This window comes from Hippoglossus hippoglossus, chromosome 6 (genome assembly GCF_009819705.1).
Source record: "Hippoglossus hippoglossus isolate fHipHip1 chromosome 6, fHipHip1.pri, whole genome shotgun sequence".
Lineage (NCBI taxonomy): Eukaryota > Metazoa > Chordata > Actinopteri > Pleuronectiformes > Pleuronectidae > Hippoglossus > Hippoglossus hippoglossus.
In genome coordinates, this window is record NC_047156.1 from 24,712,848 (window position 1) to 24,733,227 (window position 20,380).

Consider the following 20,380-nt stretch of genomic DNA (forward strand, 5'->3'; position numbering starts at 1 on the left):
CATCATTGGCAAGAGAGTTTCTCAGAATACGTAACAAACTGTTTGCTTTCAAGTCGTCAGGCAGACGAGGTTTAATTACTCCGACTGTCGAGCACGTCCACAGTGTTCCTCCTCTTTTGTTCTCTCACTGTTTCCCTTCAGTGAAGTGTTGCAGCCTCAGGATAAAATCTAAAAGCAAAACATTTAAGTCTCCGTCTCTCCCCTAGATGGGGACTGGTGTTTGGACACCGGACGGTGTCATGGAGCGCTCGGTCCTGTGGGTGAGCCAGGTTTGGCAGCAGCTCAACGCCTGTCTGTCCCGCCTGGGGACCCATGAGGCTTTGCTGGGCCCGCAGCTCTTCCTGTCCTGCCCTGTGGTCCCTAACAACACACAGGCAGTCGTCAGGTGTGTGTTTATTTGTGTGTATATGTGGGCTGATTGTCCTAAATCAGTCCTTGTGATATATAATTCTGCAGTGTTGGCTTATATCAAATCCAAAGGAAAACATGTTCTGATATCAGGGTTTCAGATTTACTTTATGATGCCCTGATCTTATCACAGTGAATATTTATCTGGTCCTTATAGTCAAACATTATGTTATCTTGAGATATAAGAGAGCATTTGGACACACATTAAACTTCAATGGGTAAAATAAAGCACAAATAAGTGAACTATCCCTTTCAAGCACATTCATGTCATGTTGTTTAAACTGGAATTATGAGCGACTCTGTGGAAAAACTGTTCAGCCTCCAACTTGTAATTGTTAATTTAGACAGAACAGAGAACACAAGTTGACAACACAAAACAGTCACCTCATTTTACAGGAGCAACAGTTTGTGGCTGGTTTCACTTGGTAACAAACTGCTACAAAAATGTAATAATATTAATTTCAGGTTATTCATCTTATGTGACAGCTCAGCTCACCATCTAAGAATAATGTGTTTCTCTATGACATTGAATGCAGTGTAGCACAACCTGTGTCGAGTGAGAACCACTCAGGACACTGTGTGTAAGTCTGACTGCAAGTGTGTCTGTGTGTTTATAGGTGGCTGGCTCGGCTCTGGAATGCCGTGGTCGTCCCCCGCGTGGAAGAAGCCATCATCTCCCGGGTAACAGCCAAGCGTTCCTCCGCCTCCTCCACCACTACCTCCTCTTCCTCACCAGTGTCGCAGCGACCGTCTCCTAGCAACTGTGGGCTGACTGCTGGGCAGCAGGCAGTGGTGAAAGCCGCTCTTAGCATCGTGGTCAACAAAGCTGTTCTCCTGGGTTGCCCTCTGCCTCGACACGGTGGGTGTGGAGACGTTCATTCACGTGTTCATTAACACAAAAGAGAGAGCTGACTGGGGGGAAAAGATAGTGATGTACATTTCTTTCCTTCATCTTCCTCAGAAATTGACAGATACCTGCTGGAGTTTCGGGGTGGGACCCTCCCTCTGTCCACCATCGGCTCCTTTAAAGGAAGCGGTGGTGGAGGAGGCAGAAAGGGACGGGACGGCAGCAAGTTGAGACGATCCAACACCAGCCCACGCAAGAAGGGAGGCCCCGCCTTAAACTGGAGCTGTGGCGGTTCCTTCAGAGAGGGTAAGATGGCGGCTCCGCCTGCAGTGATAACAAGCTGCGTCAAGGCTCAGGGGTTAGGATCTCAAATACTGTATTATTATTATTATTAGGTACAAGTATTTGCACCTTGAATCTTCATATTATTCTACTTTCTACTTCTACTCCACTACATCAGACTACTTCATTTATCTGACAGATAATACTTGTGACTTTAAAAATGACATCACGTCTTGCTTGACTTAGAAGCTTATAAAATACATTGAAGATCAAACCAGTAATGGACAGAGATGAAACAGTGAAAATGTTCTATCACAATTATAGGGACATGAACTATCATGGTATATTAAAATGTGCTGAAATGTTCTGATACACAAACTGAAGTCATTCCACCAACACCATAACAAAAGTGCAGCATTAACAGTGAAGACAGAATAATGATAATAATAATCATGAGAAAGGCCTTAGGAGGTAAAGAAGCTTTTTGTAACAATGATAACTTCTCGTAATGCAGGTTTAAATTAAACCTTAAATAAGTAGATCCAGTGGTGAGGGAAGTACTTAAACATTTAACTTAAGTAAAAGTAAAATAAATGGATTTAAAAAAAGGACTCAAGTAAAAGTACCGCGTTAACTTTTCTATTTTAATGAAAGTAAGAACTTGCTTTTAAATATACTATATAGGTATAGAAAGTACTTGCCAAGTGTACTCTGTTCCCTAATACAAGCTCTACTACATAATCTGTGGCTGCCTACTGTAACACCTGTGGAACAATACAGGACTCTGATATTAATAAAGAATGATGATGCCACTGAAAACACTTAGATAACTTTGTCTTAGCGATGGCCTCTTCCAAATGACCACATTGTAATGCAATCAAATAAATTAAAGCTGTTTATTTCTTTTGATTGCAGGGTCACTGTCCAACACTGACGTCAGCTTCATCGCCAACGGCAAAGTCCAGAGGTTTGTATTTTGTTTATGTATTCTGATATAATGCAGCAGCAGCAGTAGGAACTGTGGTAGTGGTCGGAGTGTAACACAATAAGTAAGCCAGCAGAGGGCAGACTTGTCTGGCCAATCAAACGTGTGAGTCTGTTCCAGTCAAATAAACAAACAGAATAAACAAACATACTGTTTTAATGAGCATTATCTAATGAAGTGTGATCAAATAACTGTGATCAAATATAATGTGATAGAGTGTGTGTGTGTTTTCAGGGAACCTGTCGGTCTGCCTGTCTTCTCTGATGATGAGACTGATTTGATCAGAGAGCTGCAGACCATGTGCTCCAGCAAGTCCGAGCCAGACATCAGCAAGGTACACGCACGCACACACACACGTTTGTACAGCTATCTTAGTGAGGACATTGGCATAATACATTCCCTAGCCCCTTACCCTAACCATCCAAACTAAATGCCGAACCCTAAACCTAACCTGAACCTAATTCTGACCCTAACACCAAGTCTTTACCCCCAAACAGTCCATTAAAGGGGGGGGCACAAAGTGAGGACCGGTCAAAAGGTCCTCACTCCGTAGGTTGTAGAATCAAACTGGTCCTCACAAAGACAGCTGTACAAGAGCACACACACACACACCACATGTATTCAAACCAGACTACACACATTTCTGCGTCATATTTGTAGTTGTCATGTTGTGATGCTGCTATTGATAAAAATGAACAGTACTAGATTCAGCTATAAACCTTTTTTATTTGTATTAATTTTATTTATACAACGAATGTCCCTATATCCTATTTACCTATAATTTCTACTGTTTCACTTTATTTTAAAACAACAAAGGTTTCTTAAAGTGCCCGACAGAGAGGTGAAGTTGTAATGATTTGATGTCAAAGATCTAATAATTGAGGAGCTACAGCAGTCAGTTGACCTGCAGCTCCCCTCGGAGCCTCAGAGTGAGTCTCAGCTCGTTGTTTATCTCTGCTGACCACAACTACTCCGACGTCACTGCAGAGAAAAGATCACTGAATTGCTGGACATGATTCCAAATAATACCAATGTTGCTCTGCTGGATGTGAATGTTTGTAATATCAATTTAAAAGATCCTAATGATAAGTTGAGGTTGTGTTTACTCCGTATAATAACATAGCACATTTTATAAAGATACAGATTTTACAATATTCTCTCGAATTCAGACAGACCATATAGTTCAGACTGACCTGTTTTGACTCATTGCTGTCATCCTTTCACATTTAGAGCGCGTGTGTCGCTTTACACTTGCATGGGAATGACATTGGCCTTGAACTAGCTCCTGTGCTGTTTGAGATGAGGATCAGACTTATTTGTTTGTCTGAGTCTTCAGTCTGAGTTTGTGTCCTAGCATGAGCAAAATGCTGTCATCACATCTATTTATCCTAAGTTCTGGTTTAAAAAAACACTGATTTTTAGACCGTTTTTTGATCCTTTTAACCCCAAAATGTAATCTTTGTAGTTTTGTCTCTAAACAATCGGTATAAGAATCAACCTTTGAAGACAGACTGCACACTTCAATGTTTTTGACCTCAACTAAATTATACGGCTATTCTTCGATGAAACACAGTAATGCTGGTTTTAATATCACATTTATTATTTAATTTATTTTGAAGAAAAGAAAATCTACATTCATGGGTTGAACATGGCTCATAACGCCACCTAGAGTTGTAAACTGTCCAATGCATACACAGTCTACATCATGACATTGATATATATTTGAAAAGGTTAACACTCTTCAGTGAAAGGTAGCCCCACTGAGCACAGCAGAAGAAAAACAGGTCTGAGAGATGTTTCACACGAAGTCAGACATTCAAATCGAATCCCCTGATCTCAGACCTTCAGCTGCATGACCCTGACACTGGAGACAGCTCATCCTCACTCTGTAATTGACGTCATGTAACTCCAGTCCTCTCCGTGTGTAAACCAACAGAAAACTCCGAATACAGCCAGACTCTTCATCTTCAGTCCAGGTTTTACCTGCTGCTTAACACTCGCTCTGTTCATCTCTCAGGCCAAAGACGACCTGATCCTGTTCTCCAGCTTTCCCAGTGAGGTGTCATCCCCCCACAAGGCCGAACAGGAAACAGCCGTCCAGCAGCAACCGCAGACGGTAAGGGGAGGGGGGGGGGATATGACCATACACCAATATTCCGACACTTAAAACTTCACTGAAAACACAAAACCCTAACCCAATCAAAAAGTTCACATTTAATTAAAGGTAATTTGTTTAGCTATTAAACAAATGTACTGCATTTCAGTTCTTTTCTTTGGGTTCTTTTTGTTCTATTAAAAAAACCCACCCTGTATTTATCCTGTTTATCCTTATATATTTACTCTAGTGAGGGACCTGACTCAGCGGATGACATCTTAAAAGCATGTGTGATTGTTTTGTACAACTTTAAATCATGTGTCTCCAGTTTGTTTGCCATGACCTCACACATAATTGCGCAGTGTTTGTAGTTTGGACTGTTCTGTTGTACAATGTGTCATTGCTTAATAAACAGTAGCTGAAAGGAGCTTTAAGCCTCTTTTAGCTCATTGTTTTGATGTTGGACTCAGCTTGTAAAATATTGTCAGTTGAAACTATGAATTATTTGCATATTGTTGAACAACTTTGACTCTGAGACGTTGTCAAGTTTGTCTCTTTCCTGGAAGACAAACGCAGTGTAGCATTTTGACTGAAAACAAAGATGGAGGACGTGACTGCTCCTCAAAAGTGAAACCAAAGTGTCTTAATCGCCCCCTAGTGGCTGGCTACAGGATAGGTCATAGACTCCACCTTCTCCATGTCGGCAGAGTGGACAGGGACCAAACTGAAAAAAGTACAAGTACAAGTCAAATACATTTCTTATAATGTTTAGTTGCAATGAAAAAATAACGTCTCTACCCCGACTCCACATTAATTCACAGATATTTCGATGCCAGTTGATCTTGGTCTTGTCCAAATGTTAAAATATGGATACACACATACTCGCACCAATTGGCTGAGTATGTGTGTGACATACACACACCAACAGTGGTCAACAACCCAACCCACTCAGGATGATCAACATCTTGAAGTAATTATCAATACAAAAAGCTATATTTCAGAGTAAAAGTACAAAGGCAATACAATAACTTCATCAAAATGTTATAAGCTTGAAAATAATAATAAAATAAAAATTGTGTTGCCCATATTCATAGGATAGGCTAACAATGTTGTATAAATGGATTTACCTGAGACAAACACTGACTGACAGAAATAGCTGGAACTCACCAAACTCTCCATTTCCTCCTGCAGTCCGGCCACAGCTCCAGCCAGGCACCCGTCCAGAGCAGCGACCGGCGCTCAGGCCCCCGCGCCAAATCGCAGCTCCCCGTCCCCAGCAGCAGGGGGCAGCAGGCACGAGCGTCCACCAGCAGCAATAATAACAGCGGCAGCAGCAACAGCAGCCCCATCCGAACCCAGACGCCTCCCAGCCGCAGCAGAACAACCAACAGCAGCAGCAGCAGCAGAACAAAGCAGGTTTCACCCGACAGCAGCAGCAGCAACAACAACTTCTACCGCAACAACATCAACGACAACAACCGATCACACGAGGACATCTGGATCCTCCACAGAGACCTGCATGAAAACAACAAGTAGACACTCCTCCCTCCTTCCCTACCCATGATTCCGCTGTGAACCTCCCTCCATGATCTAAAGACTAGGTACCTGACGACTTTTGACTTTTAGTATTTGTACTTGTTAGCTGTACTTGTTACACTGTACTACAGTTGTGTACTTGGGGACCATAGTTTTATTCTATTACAGTATTTGAAGTATTTGATCGTCCGAGGGTTTGGTAAGAATTTACGTGGGGGCGAAATAAACAACAGAAGGTAATGCAGCAGGTTACTTTACTGTTGCCTTATTCCAGTGTATCAACCTATTATGGGCGAGTATTCAGTAACAGCGTAAGGATTTGGCTGGTGGACACTGCCTCAGAACAGTCGTGGCACAGTATTTTTGTGAACTTAAAGTGAAATACTGTACTTCTCTGTTTTAAGGCCACTGAAGAGTAAGTGAACGTATTTATAGGTGTTACTTTTAAAAGAGAAGGGTCTTTGGATCAAAGGAAGAGACGAGCAGTTTTTTTTTTCTTTCTTTTGTTGTTTTTTTTGCTATTAAGTATTTTGAGATATTCAAGTGTTTTATCTTTAAATAGTTGCAAGGTTGGTTTAAATACTGTTGAAATTAATCAGGGTTTTACCAAATATATTTGTAAATAAGAATTAGTATGTTTAAATGCTCTATAGATTGGTGTATGTGGTATGACGCTTGTACAGTGACAGAAACCTTAAAGTAAAACTGCTGGAAAAAAAACTAACTAACTTGTACATAGTGTTTGTAAGATGAGTTTGGTTCTGAATCCTTTACTTGTTTCAAAGTGAAGGGGATGTGGCAATAAGTAATAGAACTGTATAAACACAGGATGTCCTCTGTCAACTGTAAGCCATAATAAATATTTTAAATGCCCATCACTTCCCCTGAGTCACGTTCAATTTAACCCCAGCTGAGCCCTACACTGTAATTCACTCTCTTCTGCCTTCCATTACCACTGTGTTCTTCTTCGTATGCGTTTATTTTTAAAGACTAGTTTTATTTTAAGCGGACATTGTTTATATATAAATAGCTATATATATGTACAGGAGAGATTTTAGTCCACCTATGATTTGGATCTGTTCGACAGCTGTTTGAGGTTTAAAGAATTGTCTTTCAAGCACAAACATTAAAACGGCATTGTTAAAAATCCCCATCGGACTTATTCTGTTCTTTTTCCATTATTAAAACACAGGACTCCACAGAGCCCACAAATGAAGACATTTATCGTCTGTACAAAATCCGGATCTTTGGTGCCTCTTGGGACTCCATAGTTCTTAGTCCCTGTTAATGAAAAGCTGTTTTTACACCCAAACGTATCATCGCTCGAATGCTCGGCTTTTCTGTGGTTTTATTACTGTTTGTTATTCAGGTTAGAATTCTGTTCTGCATTCAGCTGTGAGGTGACGTGAAGGAGAAAATACCCTCGTGCAAACGTTAGCTGTAATCCAAGCTAGTTTTGAGGATGCAGAGTGGTACACACAGGAACGTGTGTGTGTGTGTGTGTGTGTGTGTGTGTGTGTGTGTGTGTGTGTGTGTGTGTGTGTGTGTGTGTGTGTGTGTGTGTGTGTGTGTGTGTGTGTGTGTGTGTGTGTGTGTGTGTGTGTGTGTGTGTGTGTGTGTGTGTGTGTGTGTGTGTCTGCCTGATTTTGGTACGTCTTTGGGACATTTTCATCTACAAACACTAATCTTGTCGGGACCAGTCCTCTTCATGGTGAACAAAGCCTGGTCCTAGTGAGGCAAAGTATGATTTTGGGGGTTCTGTTTAAGGTTAGGGGTGAGGTGTTGATTGAGATTACATTAGGGTTGATTATTACATTGATTATTCATGCACACAAGGTATATACTTTAGAGCACAATGTGTGTTGAAATTTATTTCAGTTAGATTTAAGATGTGTGTGTGTGTACTATTCCACGATGCAGTTCACAAGGAAATGAAGGAGCCACTCACAGCTGGAAACATTCAAATAAAGGAACATTGGGTAAATGGATGTTTGTAGTAAGGACTTCGTATACTGTTGTAATCTGTTGTGACTGCAATGCATTATGGGAGACACTAGGTAGGTAGATATTACAAATAAAGGCACGCATACCACCGACTATATACACATGGAAGACGTGACCACTGAAGTGAAGCCAAAGCTTCTGATTGCCCCCTGGTGGCTGGCTGCAGTATAGGTCATACTCTTGTGTTAGTGGATGGGACATGGACCAAACTAAAAAGTCAATCTACACGTCACATCCACCTCGTTAACTAGACACAGAAATTCAACCGATTTCCCCTCAAAGTGATTGAAAAAATGACAAACACAAGTCAAATTCTCAAAATCTATAGTTTTACTGGAAATATAGTTGATTGAACAAATATATTTATACATTTTTTGGACATCTTTGTCCTTTTCCTGTGTAAGAAACAGCTTTGTTCTTAATTTACACTGTAAAAAAATTTCTTAAATGTCACAGTTAACATATCAAGGCATTTCTCCGCGGTACCTTCATTTTCTGCATCACTGCAATACAAAACTATTATTCAGTATGAAAGGAGCAACACTGTCTTCCCTCAACCAAAGAAGAAAATACAATGATGCAGGAGTCGAACGGTTTCCAGTTTCAGAGGGAAGCATCAGATACAACAGGAAAAAAAAAAATCATAAAAACTGAAAAATGTTTTGTTTGTACAGCAATGGCTCTGAAAAGAAAAAATACTTTATTGCATTTTGAATTCTGGATGAATTACTGGCTTCCCCCTAATTCATCAACTTAAAGAGGCAGAACGATTAAAGTAACAAGCATCATTTGTTATCAAAGGAAATAATTTGACATTTACACTTGATGGAGTTAAACAACATTGAATCATTTGACTGTTGAAAGCTGATGAGTACCTCGGTGTCTCTAAAGTGCATACAGATAGAAAAATAAGGGTTTCTGAGTCATCACGCGTCAGCCAACAGCGTCACTGTGTGTGTGTTGATAGCAGTGAAGTTACTGTGGGGTCAGACTGATCAAAGATACCGAGCTGAGTATTGTAATTAATAATATTCAGACAATACACATGAAGCCACGGCACAAGTCTCATTCTCACTCAGCTTTAATCCAATCAAATATTGCAGAAATATCTTGAAAAATGCTCGTTTCAGACCAAATTTGTTGATCTCGACTTAAAATCCCAAATCATCTCCAAAACGTTATCATTCAGATATACCCTCCAAAGAAATATCCCCACCAAGTTTGGTAAAAAGCTGTGTTGTTGGGTTATTTTGAACGCACACAGGGTAACAATGGAAGCGTATCTGCGGTGCGAAGAGGAATTAAAGCAGCAAATCACTCATGTGGATAAAGGCCAAAATTGAACTGGCTACCAATAAATATATTTATTTCCTGTTAGCTACATGAAGCTGGTTGGATTTGGTGCGTATGAGTTTTCTCATGTAATTGTACATTGGAGAGAAGCTAAGATCTGATCACACCAGGCTTCTACCGAGGCTTCTCTTGTGTCAGGTCCGTTTCCAGAGAATGAAAGAAATTGGTTTCTTAGAAAGTTCAAACCAATGAAAATGGTTTTGAAACAATAATGCAAAAGAAAACCTGTGATGCAGTTGATGCCTTTTCAAAGTACATCATGTTTTGGCCCCAGACTGAACATTAGAGAATGATGTTAGTGTGGGGGGAGTCCTACATACTGTCCTCCACCTGAAGGCACCTGTTTGACTGAAACCTGCAAAGCCCTCGAGCTAGTTCTACAACAAAGTGTCCAATTAGTCAGACTGAGGCCACACATTTGTAATGTGTTATTATGGGCTTATTGAACAATTTCTACACAACTGATAGCCATTTAGTTTTTCCCCTGGAGCTCTCTTTTACATGGAGGATTTTATCTTTATCCATGCGTTGGTGATTAAAATCCTCTCCCTGCAGCACATACACAAGCTGGTTTATGTTTCTCATTTAGTGGCAGACTTACACCAACAGCTTCTATACCAGCTGTCATACCACCTTGTTTTTATACTGCTGTTGTATCATGTTGATCAACAGTCAACCCATAGCACAGAGCTATTAGAAACTTCTGTCAAAAGTTTTATTTCTGTAATCTGTAATAGACCTGATTCATATTCAGGGAGAATTTCAGATTTATACACACAGTTGTTCCCATACACACATTCAGACTAATTATATTTGTGTGCAAAAAATCTCTTCTACCACTTGTATCAATGTAGAATTATGTCAATAAATTACCCTCATTCTGTGACAGTAGTATTTAAGTTCATTTATATAAATTAGTTAATTTCATCCATGGTCTGTTTGATCGACCGTGGACAGAATTGGACTTTCATCAATTCTTCTAGACATTACATTTTTTATTTCACTCTAAATAAATTGAGCTACTATCTGGGTACTTTTTCCCATCATGAGTATGTATCAGTGTTTTCCAGCTTTTGGGGAATAAACAAATTTTAACCATTTGTTGATTCGACTCAACTGGATCAAAACACTGGATCAAACTAATTTATGTTCATGCCATTGTGTGTATTTGTGTGTCTGGCCGGTTAGAGACGCGTGTCCTGGACCTCGTCCTCAGCTTCCTCCGGCAGGGACGAGATCTTGGCGGTCTGCGGCGCCGCCCTCTTGCTGGAGTTGAGGCGGTGAAGCGTTGGGAAGAGGCGTAGCCGGTCGGCAGGGCTCATGGCCTGTTTCAGGTGGCTCGTCTCGTTCAGAAGTTTCTGGAGGGAGTCGTAGGTTTTCATGGAGCTGCCCTCGATCATCTGGACGGACAGATGAAAGGACAATTGGGTTAAATGTTCATCTGCTGTTCTCATTCTGTGTTTTCACTGCTCTCCAGGCCAGAACCAAAACATGGAGTAAAACTTAGTTGAATGTCAAAGCTTAATGTAGGAAAAACAAGACTTTGTGGATGCTGTGCTACTGACATTTATTTCACAAAAATTCAACTTCAGCCACAGCTCTACAATATCTATTGTATCCATCTACAGTGTGGATCTACACTATATATCTACAGTATGCACATTATCCACCTATGCTACAGCGACTCCTATAGGCTGATTCATGCTTCTGCATCGTAGCTACGCCGTAGGTGCGCACGTAGCCTAAGCACAGGGCTGAGCATTCATAGTTGTGTGTAGGTGTGTGTGAGTCGCGCTGCAATTATACCACCAAAAAGCTAGGGGGCGCAGAGCTTCTATGCTGGTGTTGGGTGTCTTCTGGTTTCTGGTCCGCTAATTTACAAATTCTCTGGTGTCTCTGTTTACTTCAAAACAATGATGAGTGTTACTAAGCGAATGTGTTGGAGTTGGAGCTGATAGATGTTGAAGAGCGATTTTTTTTTTTAAGAACTGCAACAAAAGAAATAAAAAGACGTTGTCCGTGTTCGATCCTTTCAACTCAGTTCAAAAATAGCAGCGAGTCTGCCGGAGATGCGACGCTACCAAGCGGACCAATCACAGCTCTTGTCTGGTCTGCGTGGCCTCGGCTCTGCGTACGCTAAGGCATAGCTTCATCGCAAAAGCATGAATTGGGCTAAAGGCTACATACTATGTCTTCATTTGAAAATTGTGAGCACGTGCCATTGTAAACAGGAAGCTTTTGGTTGTGAGCTGCAGAAAGAGCTTGGCTACCATCAAGAAGATGAAATTCCAAAAGTAAGAGCAGAATTTAACTGCACAACAGCTGTTAGCAAAGACAACAGGGTCAGCAAGGCTTGTAACAGATTATCGATGTTGTGTTCTACACTCGTAACATGTGATTGAAGTCTGACGAGCCCGACGAATGTCTCTGCCCGTCCACACTTAAATTCAGCACCAGAGTTTTCACAGTATCCGTAGTAGAGTTAATACGTTTTCAAACAAAACATACTAGTATTTAAAAAGGTTCATCATAGCAAGGCAAAGCAGGCTGACCGTCTCTTCAGCTCACACTGGGCGCTACAATGATCATGAAAACTTTCGTTGAACAAGTTGTTTAACGTTAACAGAGACTTGATTTATTCCAAAACTCACCAGGAATGATTGGCATTCGAGCAGCGGCTCTACTCTGTGCTCCGATAGGATGACGGTGCAGCCTGAGAACGCCTGCCTCAGCGTCTTCCTCAGGACCTGTAATGTTCTGCTCAAACACACACAGACACACAATCGTCAACATCTCCATCGTCATTACCAAAGGCCGTCTCTCTCCACTGCTAACACACATTATCTTAGTCGACATGAAAGAGCAGGCAGTGCTGGCCTCAGGTTAAACTTGATTGCTCATTGCAGGCTTCATTTACTATCATGACCCCCCCCCTGCACGTATGGTTACACATACAGAGGTTCAGAGGTACTGTAAGCACTAAGATTGCCACCACATGTAGTGACAGGAACACTGCACATGCTTGATGTGGATGTCTGATGCTCACTGCGATATCACTTCACAGGATGCTACAAACACAAAGGAAATAACACACAAATACACAACAAATCCTCGATCACTTTCAGGGGCTTTGGTGTGCAGTAAAAAGATGATTCCTTATGAATCAAAGCTTCCTCTGCCTCTCACTATGGGTCAAATCTGTAGAACTCTTTCATGTGACTAGTCTTCAGATTGAATCAGAGCATTTTAATCTGAGAGTAGAGCTACAAACACGTTGTCATCCTGTCTCTGTGATATTTGGCTCTTCCTCAGTGTGCTTTTCTGTACAGTGTGAGACACAGGGAGGTCAAATATCATAGAGACAGGATGACAATGTGTTTCAGATTAAAATGACCTAATTCTATCTGATGGCACTAGTGACATGAAAGAGATCTACAGTGTATAAGTGATTCCTCATGTAGCTGAATCTGTCTTGACACTTTTTTTTTTTTTTCTTCATGTCTACAATGTCAAAAGTAGTTCATGTGTTGGCTGTATTTCTGATTAAACTGTCAACACAACAGAGGCATGCTTTTAATCTAATATATTGGTGTATAGATAAAGTATTTCTTAATATAAAAACAATGTTATTGAGATTATTAAAGGTCACAAACAAGCTCATCCAAATGTCTTCCCTCTCTTTGAACTGGAAATAGTTTTTCTTATTTCCCATTTCAAATTGTCAAAGATAAACTGAACTCTAAAGTTTGGAAGCTTCATCCCACTAAAAGGTGCAGAACATCGATTTCACTATTGGATTTGACCAGTGTCTCAAACAGACTTTATGGCTGGTGAATACTATGTTGAGTGCACACACACACACCAGATTTGGGCGGCAATCCTTATTAGGATTTTGCATCGACTTCCATTCATTGTGGACAGCCTAACCAAAAACTTATTCCTAATCTTACCCATGGCCAATTCATGCCTAACACTAACCTTACTAACCTAACCAGGAGCTCAGAAATGACGTATTTCCTCATTAGGACCAGGCCTTAGTCACCATGACGTTCACTGGTCATGTCACGTCAGTAGATATGCTGGAGAATGAGGTGACAGAACTAGTGCACACATGGACACACACAAACGGTTGTAATGTTTGTGTTGGTACTGACATGGGGTCGAGGTAGGCGGAGGGCTCGTCCAGCAGCAGGATGCGGGCCTTGCTAAGGATGGAGCGTGCAAGACACATCAGCTGTTTGTGTCCATTGCTCAACACGTTTCCTCCGTCCTCCAGCTGAAAGTCCAGCTTGTCTGGAAACTGCTCGATCACTGTCTTCAGACCCACCTGAGGACACACATGACAATTCATTTTACTGAATATTATTGTGTCCTGAAGTCAAGCTCATTCACAAAGGATGATTTCCTGTGATAAAGGCATCAAACCAGAGATCTTTAGCTTACAGGACGGTTTCCATTGTGTGATGTTTAAGTGCCTAATGGATACTTGCTCCCATTATGTTGTGCTTTCAATTTGAAAATTTATAATTAGTTCCATTTTTCTGATCTTCATTTTAAAAAAAAAAAAAAACTAATTCAATAACAGCTTTAGATAATATAAGACAAATATAAAATAGGCTTGATGCAGAGATATAAAAATAATAACCTATATAGTATTAAATCCTTCTGCCTCTGATTTCCCTGATATCCTAGAGGCAAGGAGAGAAAAACGGAGGTAGATGATGAAAACACAGAACAGGCAAATTCACCAATCATAACCCAAACAGAGACTCACCTCCTCAGCCACCCTCCACAGCTCCTCATCGCTGTGACGTTCATGAGGGTCCAGGTTCATCCGGAAAGTTCCAGTCAGAATAAAGACTTTCTGTTCAACAAAACCACAGACAAAATGAAGAAATAATAAATAGTCTGCAGTTTGGATTATAGAGGGAGCCGGGTTTTATACAGCTAATTTTTATGTCTGAAATATTTCACAATTTGTTGTGTTCACGTTTCGAATTTAACAAACAACTGTATATGTATATTTCAACTGTATCTCAAAAAACACAAACTGTCTTTTTGTTAGAAAATGTTGTTTTTTAATAAGAAAGGTTGTGGGGGGAAATGTTACATATTATTCCAATAAAAATTTCAGAACAAAATAAAATAAAAATACTTTAAAAGTGTGATTTTTTTGACAAGGGAGCTACTCATTTTGGAAATTGTACCCATCTTAAAAGACTAGTCCAGTTTAATGTAAAAGGATGCAGATTCAATTACAAAAAGCTTTTGAAGACACCATCTCCCTCAGACTGAATTGTATCAGATTTAATTAACAGCAAGGCATTTCCTCCCTTGTACAAATGTGTCCCTTGAGAAAATGTGTCTACATTTTCTCTGTAGTCTTATCAGTTTGACCCACGTACCTGGGGCACCACTCCGAAGGCCTTCCTCCAGGTGTGCAGGGAGACGGAGTTCCAGGAGACACCATCAATAGAGATTTCTCCATCAGTGGAGGCGAGACGCAGCAGGGCGGACAGCAGGGTGCTCTTCCCTGAACCGGTTCGACCCAGCAGACCCATCTACACAGACACACAACAACAACAGAAATATTTCAATCTGCTCATCATGTGAATGAGTTTCCAGCTTTTCACTTAATTACCCCGTGTAATTAATTCACAGTTTTTTGTATCAGGTGTCCTCAAGTGAATGCATCTACTGTATGAGTATGCACACCTACAAAAATCTATTTACTGCATATACACAAACATATATACGATACAAGTATACTCATGACACAGCAAAATGAACAGCTGCCTTGAAAAACGTCTGTCCTCTTTGCTGCAGCCTTGTGACAACAATGAGCTCATTAGTCAGGAGGCAATAGAGCAGCTAATGGGACGTGGATAAAACACAGACACTTACTGAGCTCTGCTCTGCTCCAGGATTCATTATGACGAGCTCATACTGACTCATTACTGCCAGGAGAGCGAGAGCAGGCTGATATTACACAATGTATCTTCTTTTTGCTGAATGTTACAACAACCTGCCACAACTTTAAAACCATTTTCATTTAGTGGCATGGTTCAAAGTGGTCATTGTGTTTTTTTGGCATAACATGCAATAAACCAATCAGAGTGCAAAGAGCCGGGAAGATGACAACTGCACTGGTATGAAACTAGTAAACACAGTTGCGTAAAACAGGGCCCTCGATGTTGTATCTGACTGATGTATTTGTTCAATAGTTCTACTGGCGTCATTTATAGTACAGGGAGTTTGAAATCTAGAAGGAAGATATTAGAGATATGAGTTCATGTATAAGTTTGAAAAAATGGAAAGCAAAAGCCTGCCGCTGTAGATAATAATATCATCAGTTTAAAAACACAGCTCCCTCAGGGTCTTGATTATTTGTCATTTGATTGCTTTGTTTGTATCATTATGTTGCTGACAGTAAATCAAGATGGATGACATGACTGCTACCCAAAAGTGAAGCCAAAACATTTGAATCGCCCCCTGTGGCTGGCTGCAGTATCGTCCTAGGCCTGGTCTCCTCCATGTTTGTGGATGGGATATGGGAAGTGTCATTTTGTACATTTGTATATTAATGCATAAAAAGAAACAAAATAACTTTTGGTCACTTTGGAGAAATAGAATAGCTCAGTTTTCATGATTGATCTATTTTCATGAAGAAAGGAGTGTACAGCAGTTTTGCCATTTTTTTTGATAACAGCGGGATAATCAGTTTGTTACTGAATTCAGCAACTGGCTGCAACTAGATATGACACTTTGACACAGTGAGACAAAAACAACAGTAAAGTTGCAGCATGAAAACCAAACCAAGGAGCTGCAAGTTGGTGAAACACTAAAGAACTGGATATAATTATTTCTTGGCTTATCACAAAAATTGACCCGTTTAAAATTGCACAGCTATGTGATCCAATGTTAGTATAAAATATTCATTATAACAGCTTTAAACAAGTTACAGCTTGAGTATGTCAGCATTGAATAGCAGCAGACATGAATGTGTGTTGAGTGACAACTGCTAGGAGCTGACTTTTCCGCTCCAGTATGTCTCTCTGGCTGAAGACACCGCAGTGGGAGCAAGGGCAGGCAGGCAGGTCGGTTAGTGACAGACAGTAAGGCTGACCAATCATTTCATTCGGTTTGAACAAAATGATTGCTCATGTATAAAACCGTCCTGTGAGGACCATGGACATTGTCTTTTTTTCCAGACAACTGAATTTATTAATGGTTATTGAGATGTGAAGAGGATTTCAACAAATAAAAAAAAAGTGTTTCAAAAATAATACATGTGACCTCTCAACGACCTTGCTATGACCCTTTAATTGCAGTACCCCTCTGGAGACAAACGGTGCTTTGATTATTGAAAATCCATTAAAGCAGAGTTAACATGCATCACTCTGCCAAGATTCATTAAAATCCAGTTACATACACCCCCCCCCACACACACACACACACACAGCCATCACTCAGGACTTACGCTCTGCCCCCCCTCCACAGAGAAGGAGATGTCACTGAGAATGGAACGTCCAGCCTCTGTGTATTTGGCGGTGAGGCCCTGGATAACCATCTGACCGCGGTTGGGCCAGCAGTCTTGAGCATGAGGGTTGTCGATGATGAGATCTGGGCCTCCTTTGCCACTAGACTTTCCGGGCATCGGCTCCTCTGATGGCAGGTCGATGAATTTGAATACCCGATCCACTGAACGCATCTGGGAGGAGGTGGAGAGAGAGTGATAACTGTGGTTGACTGGGACGTGTCCAGTGTAGATTCAAATTACCATCATGTTCGTCATTGTGAATTTTTAAGGTGGTTTCAGGACAAAAAAATGCAACTTTTCACTCAAAAGTCGGCTCTTATATATCTGTAGATCACCTCATCTATTGTACTTCCTGCGAGAGGGATCCCTCATTTTTGATTCTCCCTGAGGTTTCTGCATTTTTTTCCCACTGTTAATAGTTTTTTTTGGTAGTTTTTTCTCAGGGTAGGGTTAAGAACAGAGGATGTTGCACCTTGTAAAGATAGTTAAGCCCTATGGGACAGTCTGTGATTTATAAATATGGGTTATACAAAAAGTTTAATTTGATTATATTCTGCTGTTTCTATCCCACACAAGATAGTAGATCTCTATTTTTGACTGAAATATTGCACCAAACAAAATCTAAAACGTTTTACAGTGTATTAGATCCACCATGTCCGGTTAATTTATGTATAACATGAACATTTTGTGTGTGTGTGTGTGTGTGTGTACATGTTCTGCACTGTGATAAGCTCTGTCAGCTCCACTAATGAAAGTTGCGGGGAAAACAACCACTGGATGGGTACAAACAGGTTTAAAAGAACCAAACATGGTCTTCATACAGAGCGATGACTGCTGAGGTACCTGCACATCACCGTTCATTTTCACCTTCTACAACCCTTCATGAATAAATGTAGTGAGTAGCAATGTCATATGACCAAAACCCAACCCTGTAACTATGTTACTCTACTATTCATTTTACAGACACGTTGGTCCAAAATCCCTTTTTTCCCCCAACACAGGGGGAACTAGTGCAGCTGATGTTCTAAACCTGCCTGTTAGGATTGGGCTGTTTTCTTGGTCTGTGGTAATGCAGAGTGCAGTTTTCTGAAACTGTAAAAGTGACCTGGAGTAATTGAGCAGCTGCAAGTAAGGCCTGACTGCTGGACTTAGTCTGCAGAGCCCTGAAGCCACGGCTGCTTTACAAAAAGCTGTTGACCTGTTTATTCAAAGTTCAGTACACCCAGTATGCAGAGCTCCTAACGGGAGAATCAATTCTCCTTGTCATGATCAACAATGTAACTTACGTTGATTATTCCCAGCTGCCGCTGCTACGGACCACTAGTCACCTATTTGATCAAAGTTTTTAATATTAAACATATAGCGTTTCCAAATCTCACCAAATTCTAAACTGCATTTCCTTTGACCCTTAAAAATAAACAGTACATGTTTAGTGTGACGCCGATAAGATAAATGGTTCTCGGTATATGCGTTCCACAAGACAAAGGTTGTGATGTTGTCTGAAAAGATGGGCTTGCAGGATGTGCAGTGACTGCTGTCCTAACTCCAGTGTGGACCACAGGATGCTCTTTCTAACAGGAGGATGGCCAATCATCCAGAGAGTAGGATGTGTCTGGCACTAACCTTCAAACGTACAAAACACAGTTTGAACTGCGTATTAACTTCAACAGCTCACAGTGTTGGTGAAAGTGGAGTGGTGTGGGAAACTATGAGATTGAACCAGATGTGCAGAAACATTCTGGACCAGCTAGATCCTGTTGCAGATCCAGGTGTTAAAAACCCATACATGTTCAGCAAAACCTCCTCTAATCTGTGTGTTTGTAATGCTTGATACACTCTTGACTGGCCATTGGTTGTGTGGTATTTTAATGCAAGTCTGGTCTTACTTCCCTGATGCAAACAGTGATAGCTGTGTGTGTGTATGTGCACATACCAGTCCATCTACAGTGATGCTGGTGATGACAGCCCATTGGAAAGTCCCCAGGATGAGCATCGCCAGGGCCACAATGATGCCAATCTCCCCGGGTTTGTCCTCTGCAGAGTGAACACACGCACACGCACACGCACACACACACACACACACACACGTCATTTATGCTGTCCATTCGAAGCGGTTCTCCCTGATGTCATTGCAGCACTCAGGTATTGCAGCTCTGCTACTGGCTCTATTGGAAACTAATGAGCTGTGAAATGACCCTTTAATCGGCTCTCAACACAAACACAGGCTATGACGCAACAACACGGTCAGTGTGTGCACGTGTACTTGTGCTTCCCATTCATTTAATTCAACAAACACATGCTTCCTTTTGGACATGACATTTTATCCGGTGGCATTCCAACACTTTTGATTATTTTTCACAGACAAACTGTTCTGTTATGATCCTGATATCTGACTCTACACACTGTAACACACTGATAAGACTGACGCTTCTTCACTCGATAGGCCCAGTGGAAATAAGGAGGTGTTTACTAACTAGCTTAATGGAATTTCAAGATGTTCCCTCTCTCATTTCCAGCAGTGCGACACTAGTTCATACCGCAAGTCTATTATTTAATGCGTTATCATTACACATGTTTTTGATATGTTGTTGTTCACTTAGTTACTTGTGTTTCAAAAGGGGACCAATGAGATCTCATGCTTTCATGGTGCTCTTCCTGGTCCATGTAGATACTTTCTGTTTTAGACTCACACTCAACCGGAAACTTCAGCTGCACTTAAGGTATTAAACAATTTGTTTTTCACCTGAGAATCCAGATTAACCATCTATCGATTCACAATCATCCCATCACTTACTGTTGGTTCCCACAGCGATGAAGGCCGCCGCGCTGAAAAACAGGACAAAGATCATGTCGCAGCGGAAAAGGAACCATCGCAGCGTTGACAGGTAGTGGAACCAGGTGGCTGTGTGGGTGTTCAGCGCCTTGTGGAAGAGCATTTCGAAGTAGGTCTGACGCCCAAATGCACGAATTGTCCATAAACCCTTCAGTGAGATGATGAGGTGGGAGAAGATGGGGCTACGAGCTGCAGGAGAGGAGAAGAGGCACATTTTAAAAGACAGTAAGGTTTCAATACATACCGTTTGAAAAGGTTCTTATTTTGCTAACTGCAGAGTGAAAATCAGTTTAGCTGGTTTTATCAATGAAACAGCTGAAGTAAGAAAGAACAAGTGGCTCAGATTAGAGGTAATGAGACGCATGTGATGAAGGGGGAAAAAAGAAAAGTAGGAGAGGCAAAGCATTTCAGTACAGAAAACATGTTTCAGTGCTTCGACAGGCAACCTGCGTCAGATGGAAATTACAGTCAACCAATTTGGATGATTTTGCTTAATC

The 20,380-nt window shown here is 41.0% G+C and overlaps 2 protein-coding genes across 2 annotated transcripts in view; one reads left to right on the forward strand and one right to left on the reverse strand.

Annotated features, from left to right (window-relative positions):
* Positions 1-7,031, forward strand: part of cttnbp2 (cortactin binding protein 2) — an 89,046-nt gene extending 82,015 nt beyond the window's left edge. The window contains exons 17-23 of the mRNA XM_034587814.1: positions 207-385; positions 1,026-1,267; positions 1,370-1,561; positions 2,453-2,504; positions 2,757-2,856; positions 4,540-4,638; positions 5,809-7,031. Of these exons, the coding sequence (XP_034443705.1) occupies positions 207-385; positions 1,026-1,267; positions 1,370-1,561; positions 2,453-2,504; positions 2,757-2,856; positions 4,540-4,638; positions 5,809-6,153 (1,209 nt within the window). The 3' untranslated portion in view covers positions 6,154-7,031. The remainder of the gene's footprint in view (positions 1-206; positions 386-1,025; positions 1,268-1,369; positions 1,562-2,452; positions 2,505-2,756; positions 2,857-4,539; positions 4,639-5,808) is intronic.
* A 2,250-nt stretch (positions 7,032-9,281) lies between these two features.
* The window catches only part of cftr (CF transmembrane conductance regulator), a 41,193-nt gene continuing 30,094 nt past the window's right edge, over positions 9,282-20,380 (reverse strand). Inside the window, exons 20-27 of the mRNA XM_034587815.1 lie at positions 19,845-20,072; positions 18,984-19,084; positions 16,991-17,221; positions 14,916-15,071; positions 14,285-14,374; positions 13,665-13,837; positions 12,162-12,267; positions 9,282-10,910 (exon numbers count right to left, since the gene is read on the reverse strand). Coding sequence (XP_034443706.1) covers positions 10,695-10,910; positions 12,162-12,267; positions 13,665-13,837; positions 14,285-14,374; positions 14,916-15,071; positions 16,991-17,221; positions 18,984-19,084; positions 19,845-20,072 — 1,301 coding nt within the window. The 3' untranslated portion in view covers positions 9,282-10,694. The remainder of the gene's footprint in view (positions 10,911-12,161; positions 12,268-13,664; positions 13,838-14,284; positions 14,375-14,915; positions 15,072-16,990; positions 17,222-18,983; positions 19,085-19,844; positions 20,073-20,380) is intronic.